A 15,860-nucleotide genomic window follows, 5' to 3' on the forward strand; every position below is an offset into this window, starting at 1 on the left:
CTTTTAGGCCCACACAATAATGGAAAAGATTAAAATAATAATAATAAAAAGGTAATAAGAACGAAACTCCGCCAATCCTCGTCGATCCTTCGTCCCCCATCTGCTAGCTTATTGAAGCAACGATTTATCATTCTCCAACCTCAAGTGAGTTTATCCCCCATTCTCTGGATTGTTCTTTAGGATTATGGAGTAAGATTTCTCGAATGTTTTGATACTGTGATCTAGAACTGGAATTTTGATGTTTTAATTGCGCTTTATTATGATTATTTTTCTTTTTTTACTTTCTGGTTAATCTGGTTAACGATTGTTGTTAGATGTGATGTATCTATGCACTTGAAATGACTGGTTTGTGTATTTTTTTCTGTCGGTGGTCGCTTTAATTTTCAATTGGATTAGTGTTTTTAGGGAATTGAATTTTATATGTTTTTTTTTTTTTTTTTNTTTTCAATTGGATTAGTGTTTTTAGGGAATTGAATTTTATATGTTTTTTTTTTTTGTCTCCCCGGTGATTGAAACATGGATGAATTTCATTATACGACTCGTTAATTTCGGGGACAAATAAAAGTTACCGGATTCATTTTGATGGTATTATGAGGGAGTTTTTAATTTATTCTCATGTTTCCCGACACATTTCATTCGAATGAGTNTGGATGAATTTCATTATACGACTCGTTAATTTCGGGGGAAAATAAAAGTTACCGGGTTCATTTTGATGGTATTATGAGGGAGTTTTTAATTTATTCTCATGTTTCCTGACACATTTCATTCGAATGAGTACGTATTTTGTCCTCCGAAGATGGAGTTGGTGTAGTTCTTGTACACATTGTTTAGTAGCAACTGAGANTGACACATTTCATTCGAATGAGTACGTATTTTGTCCTCCGAAGATGTAGTTGGTGTAGTTCTTGTACACATTGTTTAGTAGCAACTGAGAAAAAGCTGGCTGGGAAGGGGTATTATAGGATGTCCTGGTTTGTATTTGAGATTTATCAAATTTGGTGGATTATATGAGCGAGTGTAAACCACCATGGGGACCATTTACTTAGAATTTAATATCGTTAGAATTATTTTTGATNCATGTCCTGGTTTTTATTTGAGATTTATCAAATTTGGTGGATTATATGGGCGTGTGTAAACCGCCATGGTGACCATTTACTTAGAATTTAATATCGTTAGAATTATTTTTGATGACCTAATTAGTAAGGTTAGGTGGCTGTCTCAAATTCTCATGGTTGTAAATATGTATGCACACATGTATGTGTGAGAATGAAGATAATTCTTAGATGTTAATTTATGTTTATGCAAATATACAAGTGATGCACTTAAGATGTTTGTGGTATATGGGGCTTAATATTGAGAAAAAAAAAAGTAACCTACAAGAGAATTAGGGACATAAATCACATTAGTTAAGTTAACCGTATCGTATTGTGTGGAATGCTCGTTTACTATAAACAAGAAAACATTTGTGTGGGATGTAGCTAGTTTCTATTGTTTTAGTATCTGCTATGGTTCATGAATTCTTGAAATTGATGGAAGTTTCAAATGCCATTCCGTTTGAGTGTTAGAGTCCCACATAGTATGATTCTCATGGCCGCATTCACTTCATTTGTGGATTAGTTGATGTTTCGATTGTCGAAAATGGAGACTTGTTCCCAGTCATGTCTATTTTATCTATAGGTTCAAGGTAGATATTGTGAGATACCACATCGGTTGAGGAGGAAAACGAAGCATTTTTTATAATAGTGTGAAAACTTCTTCCTAGTAGACGCATTTTAAAAACTTAAAAACTTTGAGAGGAAGCCCGAAAGAGAAAGTCCAAAGAGGACAATATCTGCTAGCGGTGGGCTTGGGCTGTTAGCAATATATCATGTGTTTTTCTGCCGTTGTCATTGTAAATATTTTGCACTCATTGTCTTTACTCTAGAATTTTTCACAATTGCTATAGAAGTTCACTATTTTACAAAGATTATGCCTTATGATACATCTCAAAAGCATACTTTTCTTTACATATTGGATAGTTTGAGAGCTATAAAAGTACGGGGAAAGTTTTCTAATTTTTTGTTTGAATTATAATGCAGCATGACGGAACAACCTTTCAGGCCTCGTGAGAAACTTATTGAAAAGCAAAAATATTTCCAGAGCATCCACAAGCACACATATCTTAAAGGGCCAATGGATAAAATCACCTCCGTTGCCATTCCAATTGCTCTTGCAGCTTCATCACTGTATCTCATCGTAAGTTTACCTTATTCTTGTCCGTCTTAAAGAATGTTGATTAATCATCTAACATATCGATCTCGCTCATGTCTTTCGCACAGGGACGAGGAATTTATAACATGTCGCATGGCATTGGAAAGAAAGAATGAGGTCACAGTCTTTGCATCTGAATTTCAAACAGTTTTATGCTCTGGAACTCGTGAATTTTGTTACTGAAGTAGTTTTTGTTCAATAAATGTCTAGTTCCTGATTCGTTTACCAGTAGAAAACTGGATAGATGCCCAGTTTTCCTACTTTGTTGCTTGATATTGAACTGTTCCTCCCAATTCTTCTTTAATGAGATTGTGACTCAGGATATGTAATTGAGATTCTGGAAATGAAATGATGTTCCAGCTTAGAATTGTTGAGCGACTACCATCATAGTTCATATCTTCGTTACAATTTCCTGACCCAAATTGAACAAATCTATGAAGATCAACTTGGAAAGCTCCATTAGAATGATTCTAAGCAGGTCTTATTGGTTAATCTTTTTGGTTTTTTTGCCTGGTTTGGTTCGTTTTTGGCTGACTTGCCTTCTCGATTACTAAAATGATATGATAATATCTATTGAAAAATTATGAAATTATTAGTAGCTGATCATGAACACAATGTTTAGTACCGTTTTTTTTTTTTTTTTTTTTTTTTTTNTTTTTAATTGATTTTATTAACATAAATGGTTTCATTTTTTAAAACTATGGAATGGTATAAAGTTTTTCTACAGTAAAAAATTATTTGTTTTTCATTTTAGATTAACCAAGGTTAGAAATTACTACTAAAAAAATGAAAAATGAGTTATATGAGGTATAATTGGTTATTTATATTTTTTAAAATTAATCATTCAAATTAAACATGGATAGATAATATATATATATATATATATATATATATATATATTTTGTAGATTTAATCTTCCATTTCACATTTATTGGCTTAAAAATTATATTTAAAAAATATTAAATTAATTATTTCCCATAAATTAGCATGTAATAAAAATGTTTTTTTTATAAGGCTTGAACCTCAAACTTAAAAATTGGGCCTCGTTATTTCTATCTGGTCTATCAGATTGGGCCCATATCTAAGTCCAGTAAGTTGAATCTTAGGCCCACAGAAAGAAACAAAAGGCTGGCCTATACTGCTTTCCCCTCGCACCGAAGACCCCCGCCAAGTCGTCGTCTATCATTCGCCTCCAACAGCGGCAGTTTCTGGAACAACGATTTCTCGTCTTCCCTGAATCCTCCTCCAAATTCAAGTGAGTTTCAATCCATTCACCTATTTCTTTAGGGTTTAGATACCAGGGATTCTTCTTTGATAAACTGATCTAGGATGGGAGTTGTAATGCTTTAATCATTTATTTTTTCTGCTTATTCTGCTTCGCGAATGTTGTTGTGCTCGATGTAATCCTAATTCAAATGATTTCCCCCCTTAGATTTTTTTTTTTTTCATCTGCCTTGGGATTTTTAAGTTTTTACCTTCGTGTGCGGTTTTCTGTGGGATTTAGATTTATGTGACACTATCGATTGAAATGCGCTATAACTTCCATAATTTACCATTGAATCGTCGATTTTGAAAAGGAGACAAGTTGATGGAATTGATTTTTGGTTTTTTCGTGTAATTTTCAGTTTTCTTGCCTATTTTGTGGAAATTGGTACATTTTTCGCTCATCAGTCGCTGGAGATGAGAGATTGCCTTTCCCTTTCAACTAGGGTTAGTCTAACAGAAGCTGCTGCTGGGAATTAGTTTTGAATTTCCTGGCTCATTATCGTATATGGCATTTATTAAATTGGCGATGCAGATGACAATATGTGTAAGAATGGAGATTGATATCATTCTCGCTAGTTATGTATTGATAAGCGACACAAATAAAACGTTTCAATCGGGCTTAGTGTTGATAAAGATACATGAGAAAGTTTAGATATGATTTGAGATCATCATGTTATATTTTTTGAATTTTGATATTTTCTATAATTCATGAATACTTGGAATCAAGCTTTAAAATACAACCAGAAAACAGTAGTAAAAGGGTTGGTTGAGGTGGCGATGGCAGTGGTGTGGCATCGCCGAGAAGACAAAAAAGAAACCCACTACCAACGCCTAAAGCCACCACCGTTTGGACTTTGTAGTGGAATTGGAGCTTGAGCTGAGGCTTACGCCTTTCAAGCCAAGGCCTCAAAGTGCAAGTAAAAAGGCTTTTACACTCTACGTTCAGAGGAGTTAGCCTCTTTTTATGTGTCGTGCCGGAGGTAAGCTCTATTCGGGCTGGAGCATTGATTCCCCATAATGAATAGGCTAGCTCGAGATCTCAATTGCCTATCATGTGCTTAAAAAGGTCCCACCGTTCCTCGGCAACACCTCCTGTTCTTTGTATTGTACAGAAAATGAACTTCCATATATGAATATATGATAGGGCGAAGTTGATGTACACCTTAAACGATTTATACCTTGCTTGGAATTGCGAGATGTTCCAAGAGACATTCTGTTTTATTTTTAAGTCCCATATTGAGTGATCTTCTCTGTTCGTTGCATCATTTGTTGACTAATTGCTGTTTGAACCTTTGAAAATGAAGAATTAAGCAGGGATATCCATTTGATCCATGGAGTAGTGGGTTCTGATCTAAGCAGTACTTATGGGAACTCCATTGTTTTGCAGGATGTCTGAAGAACCATTTAGGCCACGTGAGAAACTTATTGAAAAGCAAAAATATTTCCAGAGCATCCACAAACACACATATCTTAAGGGGCCAATGGATAAGGTGACCTCTGTTGCCATTCCAATTGCTTTGGCAGCCACATCGTTGTATCTTATAGTAAGTTTATTTGTCTCTACACTGCTTGAGGAGATTATTTTTGTTTTCCATTGTGAATAAATTAGTACTGTTTCATGCAGGGACGGGGAATTTATAACATGTCACACGGGATCGGAAAGAAGGAATGATTTCAAAGATCCATCTTAATCTTTATCTAATAATTGCTTAGTTGCAGACTTGGTTACCAATTGGTTTGAATATCAATCTCAGATTCCTTGTTGTGCGTGTGGGATGTTTTGTCTCAGATTATCGTTTTTCCCCCTTTTTAGAAATTGTTTGGTTGAGTTTGCTTTCCAGTGATCTGATTATTAAGGTGTGAGCAGCATATCCATAATAATAACTATTTCTGTTTGAGGATTGTTCGAGGATTATTGGGAGTGAGTTCCACATTGGTTAATTTAGTGAAACATCGTGAGTTTATAAGTGGGGAATACTATCTCCATTGGTATGGGGCCTTTTGAGTAAATCCAAAGCAAAGACATGAGAGCTTATGCTCAAAGTGGACAATGAGTCGTGATTCAAGTTTCTTTGTTCTTTATATAGTAGTTCATCCATAATAACTATTTCTTTGTTCTTTATATAGTAGTTCAAATGTTCGTTCTAGGAAATTTGAATATATACAAGATTATCCATTGAAAGTAGATTTTATAGAGCAGATGTGATATGTGATATTACGTGTTGGAAAATAAAACACGAGCATGTAAAATGAAGTGTTATCGATTTGGTGTGGGAAACTTAGGAGATATTTGGTGTGGGAAACTTAGAAGAAATATCTCGCTAATTCCTTTTTCTTTTTCTTGACGTGAAGTCTACACCACAAATATGGATCTAACGAATTAAGATTAAATTACATTTGATGCAGCATAGTATTGTATTTATGTATATATTAAGCAATATCTTGTAATTAAATTAGATTGCTTATTTGTTGTTTTAATAAATATTTTCAAGCTCTGCTATGAATAAATAAGCATTAGTTTATTCTGAAACCATAAAATCTTGAATTAGATTTTGATGTTCATTGGTATGGGGAATATACTGAGAGGCACAGGCTAAGACAGATGGGAACATTTAATTTAAGTCATCATTTTCTCCACAGATTCTAGAGATAAGCAGAAAAATACATTTTCCACAGAAAAATAAAGGGAATGGACAAGAGGATGCTCACATGGAAAGAGCTACAAATTTGGAAGAATGAAAGGAGATTTGTTTGGCTTGTGAATGTGAATCAAAAGGGAAATCTGTCCACCCAATATCCCAGTCATGTGCAAAAGCAGAGCCACCAACACACTGGCCCCAAATAACTTTTACCCTATTACCTTTGCATTGGATCCACCACAATCTATGAGTTTTTATTATTGAAATACCACCAACTCTAGCCAATACAATGTTTTTTTTTTTTTTTTTTTTTTTTTTTTTTTTTTTTTTTTTTTTTTTTTNTAGTAGCTTGCACATGCACTAGATTGGTTAACTTGCAATATCTCAACTCTCTAAGCTTCACTCAAAAGGTTAAAGATTCAAATTCCAACATCTATTTCGACATGTCAAACTTAATAAAAGTAATTAAGGGAGGATAGCAAAGACTCAATCTTAGAGAATCTTATAGCCTAATAGTGTATTAAGTAGAGATTTGTCATTTGAGTCTTGATTGACTCGAAAGATAGCCATACGATATTTTTGTCCTAATGGTTTTGATAAAGAATGATTATGCTAGAAAGAAAGATAGGTTGAGTGTACACGGTATCCAAAATGCAACTAAAAGACCATACCAATAACTTGAGTATAGACGAGTAGGGGTGTAGTTCAGTAAATTTTATTTTCTGAACAATGAATTAATTTGAGTTTTAAATTATAGTCATGTGATCCTGGAACAGTTTGATCATATCAAACAATGAGTGGATGAGTCGGTTTGGACAGGGTACAAGCAGAGGCATGTTACGGCTAATCTTGTTGTCTTAGTGTCACTCTATTGCTACAAGGTAGCCATGTGATTTTCCTAGAAGAGTGGTTTCATTTCCACTATGAACAATCATATCGAACAGATAGGCAGGCAGATTATACATGGAACCCAAAATCAATTTGGACGAAGAAAGAAAAAGGATATACTCGTGAAAAATAGATCCAAACAGGTGGAGGTGGAAGTTGTGGGTCTAAGTCCTATATGATGGTGTGCCTTTTTCAGATATTGAGCAAGAGATGCTGTCGAGGAAGATAGGGGACAACAATGCTTTCAAGTATTTGAGTCAGCATTGAAAAGAAATGACACGTGAGCTCTGTCGGTGCACGTATATAGTGACATCCAATCTAACGAAATGTCTTGATGTGTTTTCTTTTATGTATATAAAGAGAGAAGGGCCTCTGAGTTCAAGGGTGGAGCAGCCATGGAAGGAGAGTTCAAGCACTTGGTGCTCGTGAAGTTTAAGGAAGGAGCGGCGGTGGGAGAGATTCTCAAAGGCATGGAGAACCTCGTCACCGAAATCGAAGCTGTCAAATCCTTTGAATGGTAATCCTCGCCCCTCTTGTTAAAATATTAAAAAGGCATTGGTTCTTCAGTTTTGTTGGATGTCTTTTAGCAGGGTGTGAACCCGAGAGAGGAGCTGAGTCTAAAGAGGGGCCAGTGGCGCCTCTAAGTTCGTCTTAGATATTAGGGAGCAAAACATTGTCCTTCCCCATAAAACTTTCTACCTCCACCCTCGTTGGAACCAAGATTTAAGTATTACTTCTTTTCTTTACTGATTTCGTAGCTGGATTAAGATATTTTTATGGTAGGGATGGACATTCTTAGGACATGATGCTGAATGTTTAATTAGTTAAAGTTTTATGCAATTTTGTGATAATTATTTAAATTTAGTTTAAAGAGTATGTTAAAAATTAATAAAAGGGTAAACATGATTTCATCATATAACTTATCATGAAACGAAGAGAAAGATGAATGTTTCAAGGTGAAAACAGGGGGCAGGAGATGGAAGGACCAGAGATGCTTACACAGGGATTCACACATGCCTTCTTGATGACATTCGAGAACAAGGAAGCTCACACTGCGTTTACTGCGCATCCCAAGCATGTTGAGTTCTCTGCAACTTTCTCGGCAGCCATTGAAAAGATTGTGCTTCTTGATTTTCCAGCTATTCGTGCCAAGCCACCTCCATCCGCTTGAATATCAACCAATACCTCTTTATGTTGGACATGTAAAACCCGTTAATGAATCATATTTATAATGGCACTACTGTTGGTTTTCCGAAGAAGTGATCCCTTTTCTTTTCGTAATTAAAATTTACTGCATTAGAGTTAGATGATGTGTACCGTTGGATCCATGTTTTGTGATTGGAATTCGTGGAACCGCTGCACAGCACGAGCAGAACTGTCAGTCTCTTCCCGCTGATGAACTTGAAAGCCATCCTTTTCCTGTTAAAATAAATCGCTGCAATTTTCGCACGTAAAAGTGTCAAACTTGTTCAAATCCACACATTCTAATTGTATATTTATCACAGTATTCACTGATCAGCTTTTGTATAGGACTTACCAATTTATCGCCTTGTTAGGAGATCAGTGGACCCAAGAAGCTATCTCCATTAGATGCAAATGGCAAGAACCCTGTGGTTCAAGAAGATGGCCCAACTAGACAAAACAACTGTTAGAAGATCCATGGCGCAAGTAATTAGCCCAGCTCAATCATTTTCTATAATTACTGACGTTTAAATAACCAATTCAAAACCCACAACATAAATACAATGCAAATAAAAATATCAAAATATACAATTCAACTAATAAAACAACGAACTTGATTACAAACTGTTCACTCTCTCTCCTCTTCAACGCCTCCTTGTGATAGCCTCAAGATTCTCATTCAAACCTAGGTTTTCTTGCACGTGGCAATTTCAACCATCAACATTCGGGCGAATGTAAGTATTGAGCTCCTCGCCAATAGAAGTTGAGTCCAAGTGTCTTCTGTCCATGCACCTACACCAATTTTTTTACTTCAAATGCAAATTTTATTCACTGTTGAAAGAAAAAAGAATGAGATTGTATATATACTTATTTCTATAAATGTAAAATATTGACTGTGTTCGATAATAATTTTTTAAAATTAAACTTCGCCAATAATAGAAAGAGAACAGAAATAAAACATGATCGTTATAAAACAATCTCTAGTTTATAGAAAGGGTGGTAGGATATTGATGCATTCAAAAGGTAACAAGGAATGACAGCTATGTGTCCCACATCTGTTCTCTTTTCTTTGAATCAGAGAGTATTTTATTTTTAACATACCATACTAGTGAACTTTAGATTTTCAAGAGTAGAACTGCGTTTACCATTAAAACTCTTCATCATCCACGGTTGGTTTAGTAATAGGAATTGACCATCTCCCCAGATGAGCAGTGTAATTTATGCATCGGACAACCCCTCGACTGTTAGACCCATCAGGGAAGTCAATCACGCTAATGCTTCCAGCATCCAGATGGAATGATCCAATCCAATCTTTTGTCAGATTTAGGCACCACCCCACCAATCCGAGAAGAATAGCAGGATGACCAACCACAACAATAACCTTCTCTGGCTCCTTTTCATCAGCCATCTCATTCAACAGAGACTTCCAGGCTTCACCACTCTGATTCCACACTTCCGTAATCATCACATCGTCCAATTTGTTTAACCAACCAGGTTCAAAGACGGTCACGTTAGCTACATCCTATGGAATGAAAAGCAGGGAGTCTCAGAATGGAAAACTCAAGTATTGGATCAAAAAGTATAACTATTAGTTCCACATTCATCCAACCCAAACGAGATAACTGAAAAATTAAAGGAAATTGAGCTTTTTAAAAAAAAAAAATTAAATAAACAACTTTTTTTTTATACTATGGTAAATATGCAACTTTTTCATCAACCTCATTATGACATGGATTACAACCTTACAGATATTGCTTTTAGTCTAAAAATTTCATGGCCAGATATCTTGCCTGCTTGAAATGATCAAGAATATTGTCTACATCAAGTTTACTCGTCTGCTTCATCTCCACATAGCGGGGCACACAATCAGCACCCAAGCAATCTGCAGCTTCTTGTACCTACAACAAATGAGCGGCGTCTTAAAAGAATTGATTTTTTGACCCTCATGAGAATTTAGTTGAAATGCTTTTCTTTGTATCTTTTTGACACAGGTCTGCATGAGCGATTGAAAGAGGTAGAATAAAATCAATTGATGGTGATTAGTCAACCTTTGCCTTATTCCATGATGCTCATGTGTGCAAGAGTTCCACTGTTTTTAAATTGTCAGGTGATAAGACACGTTAACCAAGATTTCAAAATTAAACTAAAGAATTCTTGAAGGTTGAAAAGGCCAAGAAGAAGAAGAGTATATGAAGACTATCGTGCCACAGTAATTACTAATCAATTACTCCAGGACTTGTTCTATGGTGCTCGTAATGTATACTTCAGCTTAATCCAACGAAAAATATTCTTGAAGGATGCTGAAAGGTGAGGAGACAACTAAACTCCATTTTCAATATAAGATGGATAATTTTTTTCTGGAAAAAGAATATGCCAAGAAAGGCCTAAGAAGAATAGGTTTCCATAATCTAGTAAGAGGTACGGAACAACAAGGGAGAATGTCTTCAACCGTACAAAAAATGTGGGAATAAGGATTTGAACCTCAAGGTGTAGACATCTTAATCGTTGAACTATGCGAAGTACTATTTTTTCATCAATTTGTTCCGTTTTTCTATCTAAAAGGTCTTGCAGCATTCTGTTCAGATTTCTAATATAATGTTAAATATGTCATAGTGTCTGATGTGGCATTAATTTCACACTCTCTAGACCCTCGAAGGAAAATGACGAGAGAGAGAAAAGGGAAAACATTAGTGAAGTGTGTGATTCACAAACCATGAAAGATAACATAAAAGGAACGACGAAAGAAAATGTAATCATACACTGGATATTGTTGCAGCCGTGTCTACACAAGCTTTCTTGGGACTGGTAATTACAGCGCTCACTTTTAGATCAAGAAGGAGCTCTGCAACTTTCTGGGACTGTGATGCATCCATAAAATACAATTATATGAATTCGAAACCTATCTGGTGAAATGGGATGGATGCTCTACCTGTATAGTTCCAAGCATGTTCATTGGCTTGTCATCCAGGAAGGAAGAACTGGCCTGCAAGGTTGCAACAGCAAAATCAGAGAGATAATATTCCGAATTGAATTTCAAATCTTCGGTTCTAGAAGTTAGCAACAAAACCACAAAAGTTCCTCGAGTTCATTAGGCAAACATGATATGAGGTGAAAAGTAAAATACACGATGCCATCAATTACGTACCATACCTCATTAGTCTCGGAAACTCCATGGCAAACAAGTACGATCCTTCTTGCTGCTTTTCTGCCTCCAGAACTACCCGAAGCAACAGGTGAGTTTGGGGTCTGCGGCAATGAAAAGATCATGGCCTCTAGTCTTCTTAAATAAGTTAACATTTTACTGAACTTATGAACAAGAATGCAGAGAACAGCTATGCCACGGTGAAGATGTTTTCAGACAGGTATGAATCAATATTTTCTTTCCAGAATAAAATTAAGCAATTTGAACTCCGTCAATATAGTCGTAAGCAGAGGAATGCCACACAAAACAAATATAGTTCGTCGTGAAGGAATATTTAAGTGAGTTAAACACAAAGACAGAGAAAATAATAAGAAAATAGTGAGAGGGAAGATATCACGTGCTGAACATATAAATTAGAAAGGATGGGGGAAGGTACAAAGTTTATAATTTTTTTATAAAATAAATAACTGATATACCTGATTTAGACGGTTTAAACAAATGATTGGAGATCCACCCTCAACTTGTGGAGTGAAGTCAAGAACACTAACACCACAGTTGCTCTGAAGTAACACCCTGAAGTACTCAGCTCCTAATCCTGATTTAAGTAGCAGTTACACTAAACACATTCAAGTCGTTAATGCAAAAGGAAATCGTAACTTAAAGAATGATACAATACCAAGAGCTGTAGCAACAAGAGCCTGGTTGACAGCATTGTGAGCAACCACCAGGACAGACCTGCTCTCGTGGGCTAGAATTCTGTCCCAACAATTTCGAGCACGTGCCCACAACTCTCTCACTGGATAGTGCCCATCAATGTTGAAATTTGCCGCATCTACCTGCCATTGACGATAAGCGGCACCGAATCTTTCCTTCCCTTCGTGCTTGAGTAGACCCTAAATCCACCCAAGCGCCAACCACAGCAATCGTGACAAGAATGAGGAGAATGTCAGTAAGATTAATTATCAATTTAATATAATCAACACCCCCCAAGGTAATGAAAGGGATCTTACTTGAAATGAATATAAATCTATTTCCCTCAGTTCAGAATCCGTAAGTATCGCCTCCTCGCGATCACCCCATATGATTTCCGCAGTTCTCTTTGATCGCACTAGGGGGCTGGAAGCATAATTCTTCTTAGTCAAGCTAGACAAGGAGTTAAAATTACAGCATGCATTCCTTATTGAAAAATTTTCATTAATAATACCCATAATCAACTGCACGTGTTCACTGTTGATAAATTCCATGTCTAGACAATGCCATGTTTTAAGTAATGAAGCAAATATTAGGTCAGTTCATGCAATAGACGCAAACAGATGCTGAACAAATTTTGTTTTGATAAAGATGAAATCACTTCCAAAATTCGCCATCGCGTAATAATGAATCAAAATGGAACTAAAAACATAGGAAACCTGCTGAAGCAGACATCAAATGCATCATCGAAGAGCATTTGGCGGGAGGTCTCTGCCTGAGCGTCGCCTTTCTTAGTGAGAACAGAGAAATTGGAGCTTCCTTGAATTCTACCTTCCGCATTCCATGTGCTCTGTCCATGCCTAACCAGAACCACTCTCTTTGAAGTCTTGATCGGAGGCAACGGATCCGAAGCGTAGAGCTCCGAATTGAGATCCTTCCCTTCAGCCGATGACTCTGTAAACTTCTCGACCTCCTGAAGACTGGATGACGATCGAACAGTGAAGGAACCGATCGGAAACCTCGCCGGAAAGCAGCCGAATCTTTTCTGGGGGAGGGGGAAGTACGAGTGATGGGCTGCAGGGGTAAGATTAAGAGAGAACATCGGGGACTTTCCTAATTCGTCTTTCCGCTTCCTGTACGTTGTAGTTTCGCGCCACTCCTTTTTTATTTTTTATTTCATTATTATTATTATTATTATTATTTCAATAATTTCAATTTTTGTATGGCTGTGAATATATTACTATCCACATCTCTCAATCGAAGATTTATTAAGCATTTTTTAATATTATTCGTAATCTATATTATATATTATGGGGCAGAAAATCTTTATTTATTTTAAAAAAAAAAAAATAGTTCTTAAAATAAAAACAACATTTTTATAACAAAAAATAATAATAATAAATAATTGATCATTCCCTAAATTAATCTCTTCCTCTCGAACAAAGTACGTCTCCCCTTAATCGAGGCTCTGATACCATGCTAGATGAACACGACTTTCCACGATGATATGCTACTGTTTATTCTGAACATAAGTTCTCAGTGTTTTGAGCTTCCCAAAAATGCCTCATACCAATGGAGGGAGTATTTATTAAGCATTTTTTAATATTATTTCTAATCTATATTATAATTATGGGCAGAAAAATGTTTATTTATTTAAATTGTATTTTTTTTAGTTCTTAAAATATAATCCACACAATAAATAAATAAATATATATATATATGATGATTCCCTAAATTAGCCTATTCCCCTCTAGAAACTACATCTCCTCCCTTAAATCAAGACTCTGATACCATATTAGATGAACACGACTTTCCCCATGAATCTGATATCATATTTGTTGTCTTCCCCTTAAATCAAGACTCTGATACCATATTACATGAACACGACTTTCCACAAGACTTTGATATCATATTTGTTGTCTCCCCCCTTAAATCAAGACTCTGATACCATATTAGACGAACACGACTTTCTACAAGACTCTGATACCATATTTGTTGTCTCCCCCCTTAAATCAAGACTCTGATACCATATTAGATGAACACGACTTTCCACATGAATTTGATATCATATTTGTTGTCTCCCCCTTAAATCAAGACTCTGATACCATATTAAATGAACAGACTTTCCACTAGACTCTGATACCATATTTGTTGTCTCCCCCTTAAATCAAGACTCTAATACCATATTAGATGAACACGACTTTCCACAAGACTCTGATACCATATTAGATGAACACGACTTTCCACATGACTTTGATATCATATTTGTTGTCTCCCCCCTTAAATCAAGACTCTGATACCATATTAGATGAACACGACATTCCACAAGACTCTGATACCATATTAAATGAACACGACTTTTTACAATTGTATGACATTATCTACTTTGAGCATAAACCCTCATGGTTTTGCTTTAGACTTCCCAAAAAGCGTAGTACTAATGGAGAGAGTATTATTTGATTATAAACCCATGATCATTCCCTAAGTTACTTGAGTGGGGACTTCCATCCAACAATAATTTATCTCCTGTTAATCGATGAAATAAAAAATATATATTTTATTTCTCTACCATTGAAACATTTAATTTTTATAAGATTAAAATATATTATATTAGTAAATACAAGTGACCAAAATTGATTTAGCTAATGGTAAAATTTATTAGTGGGAGAAGAAATGTTCTAGAAAATATTAAAAAAAAAAATAGACTAAAAAAAAATTTACAAGTAGTTTGTATAATTTGATAGATTCTAAGTAATCATATTTAATTCCAAATTTATAATATAACCTAATATTTATTTTCTATCCACACAAATTTTTTTGTAATTTTTATATATACATCTTTAAAATGTTTATTTTAAATGAATTTTTAATATAATTGATATTAAACAAATGTATAGCATCATAATAAATATAATAACATATCATTAAAAAATATATATAATATAATATAATGTCGACATAATTTCAAAAAATTTAAATATTAATGATTTTTTGGAAACTTATTTTAGTAACGAAGAATTCAATTATTTTAATGATGGGGAGAGAGAGAGGAAGCAGGATGGGTAGGTGAGAGAGGGGGTAGGTATGGCAATTTGTGGTTGTTGAAGAAGTGACGTGGAGCCTTGTGAGTCGTTGGATCAAAACGACGCCGTAGCTACCGCTGATCTCCCTTTGTCGACGCTTCCCTCTTCCAACGCCACCACAATCACAACTCACAACTAACACACCCCACATGACATCACATTATCTTTCACCCTCGCATATATGTTTCTATTTTTTTTTAACCCCTAGATTTATTTTTTCATTAAATTATTCGCTAATTTAACTTTAAAATATGATCGATGGTCGAATTTTATTTANACATATATGTTTCTATTTTTTTTTTTTTAACCCCTAGATTTATTTTTTCATTAAATTATTCGNGCATATATGTTTCTATTTTTTTTTAACCCCTAGATTTATTTTTTCATTAAATTATTCGCTAATTTAACTTTAAAATATGATCGATGGTCGAATTTTATTTAATTAGTTAAAATATATAATCAAATAATTAAATCAAGCACGTTTTAATAAAAGAAATACCTATTCCCTACCAACACACCGTCACGACAAGAAAAACATATTGAAATTATTACGTAATCTATTATATGGTTATTATTCTCGTACGAAAATGCATTATGTTTAAATTTTTTTTAGTATTATAAAATATTTAATAAGTCACATCATCGATAGAGTTAAATGCGAATATAATTTAGTATTTAAATCAACTTTTAAATAAAATTATTTAATATTTTTATTGTACA

The 15,860-nt window shown here is 34.9% G+C and overlaps 4 protein-coding genes across 5 annotated transcripts; 3 read left to right on the forward strand and 1 right to left on the reverse strand.

Moving 5' to 3' along the window:
* The first annotated feature begins 58 nt into the window (after positions 1-58).
* On the forward strand, positions 59-2,631 carry LOC111794729. Of its 2 annotated transcripts, none has more exons than XM_023676854.1 (3): positions 59-144; positions 2,079-2,235; positions 2,319-2,631. In XM_023676854.1, the coding sequence occupies exons 2-3, from the start codon at positions 2,080-2,082 to the stop codon at positions 2,364-2,366; spliced, it is 204 nt and encodes a 67-aa protein (XP_023532622.1). In that variant the 5' UTR covers positions 59-144; position 2,079; the 3' UTR covers positions 2,367-2,631. The 2 variants fall into 2 exon arrangements, with proteins under 2 accessions (XP_023532622.1, XP_023532621.1); XM_023676853.1 differs by having other exon boundaries at positions 87-189.
* Positions 2,632-3,401: 770 nt separating this feature from the next.
* On the forward strand, positions 3,402-5,431 carry LOC111794377. The gene is made up of 3 exons (XM_023676349.1): positions 3,402-3,505; positions 4,904-5,060; positions 5,141-5,431. The coding sequence occupies exons 2-3, from the start codon at positions 4,905-4,907 to the stop codon at positions 5,186-5,188; spliced, it is 204 nt and encodes a 67-aa protein (XP_023532117.1). The 5' UTR covers positions 3,402-3,505; position 4,904; the 3' UTR covers positions 5,189-5,431.
* A 1,945-nt stretch (positions 5,432-7,376) lies between these two features.
* Positions 7,377-8,489, forward strand: LOC111795341 (stress-response A/B barrel domain-containing protein At5g22580-like). The gene is made up of 2 exons (XM_023677696.1): positions 7,377-7,560; positions 8,010-8,489. The coding sequence occupies exons 1-2, from the start codon at positions 7,439-7,441 to the stop codon at positions 8,212-8,214; spliced, it is 327 nt and encodes a 108-aa protein (XP_023533464.1). The 5' UTR covers positions 7,377-7,438; the 3' UTR covers positions 8,215-8,489.
* Positions 8,490-8,715: 226 nt separating this feature from the next.
* LOC111795339 (probable 2-carboxy-D-arabinitol-1-phosphatase) lies at positions 8,716-13,210 on the reverse strand. The gene is made up of 10 exons (XM_023677695.1): positions 12,777-13,210; positions 12,378-12,483; positions 12,044-12,260; positions 11,844-11,962; positions 11,376-11,471; positions 11,155-11,208; positions 10,985-11,083; positions 10,016-10,123; positions 9,371-9,747; positions 8,716-9,017 (listed from the first exon to the last, which is right to left on the reverse strand). Exons 1-9 carry the CDS (start codon positions 13,157-13,159, stop codon positions 9,373-9,375), a joined length of 1,557 nt encoding a protein of 518 aa, XP_023533463.1. The 5' UTR covers positions 13,160-13,210; the 3' UTR covers positions 8,716-9,017; positions 9,371-9,372.
* Between the last annotated feature and the right edge of the window lie 2,650 nt (positions 13,211-15,860).

This window comes from Cucurbita pepo, chromosome LG05, assembly GCF_002806865.2.
Source record: "Cucurbita pepo subsp. pepo cultivar mu-cu-16 chromosome LG05, ASM280686v2, whole genome shotgun sequence".
NCBI classification, from domain to species: domain Eukaryota; kingdom Viridiplantae; phylum Streptophyta; class Magnoliopsida; order Cucurbitales; family Cucurbitaceae; genus Cucurbita; species Cucurbita pepo.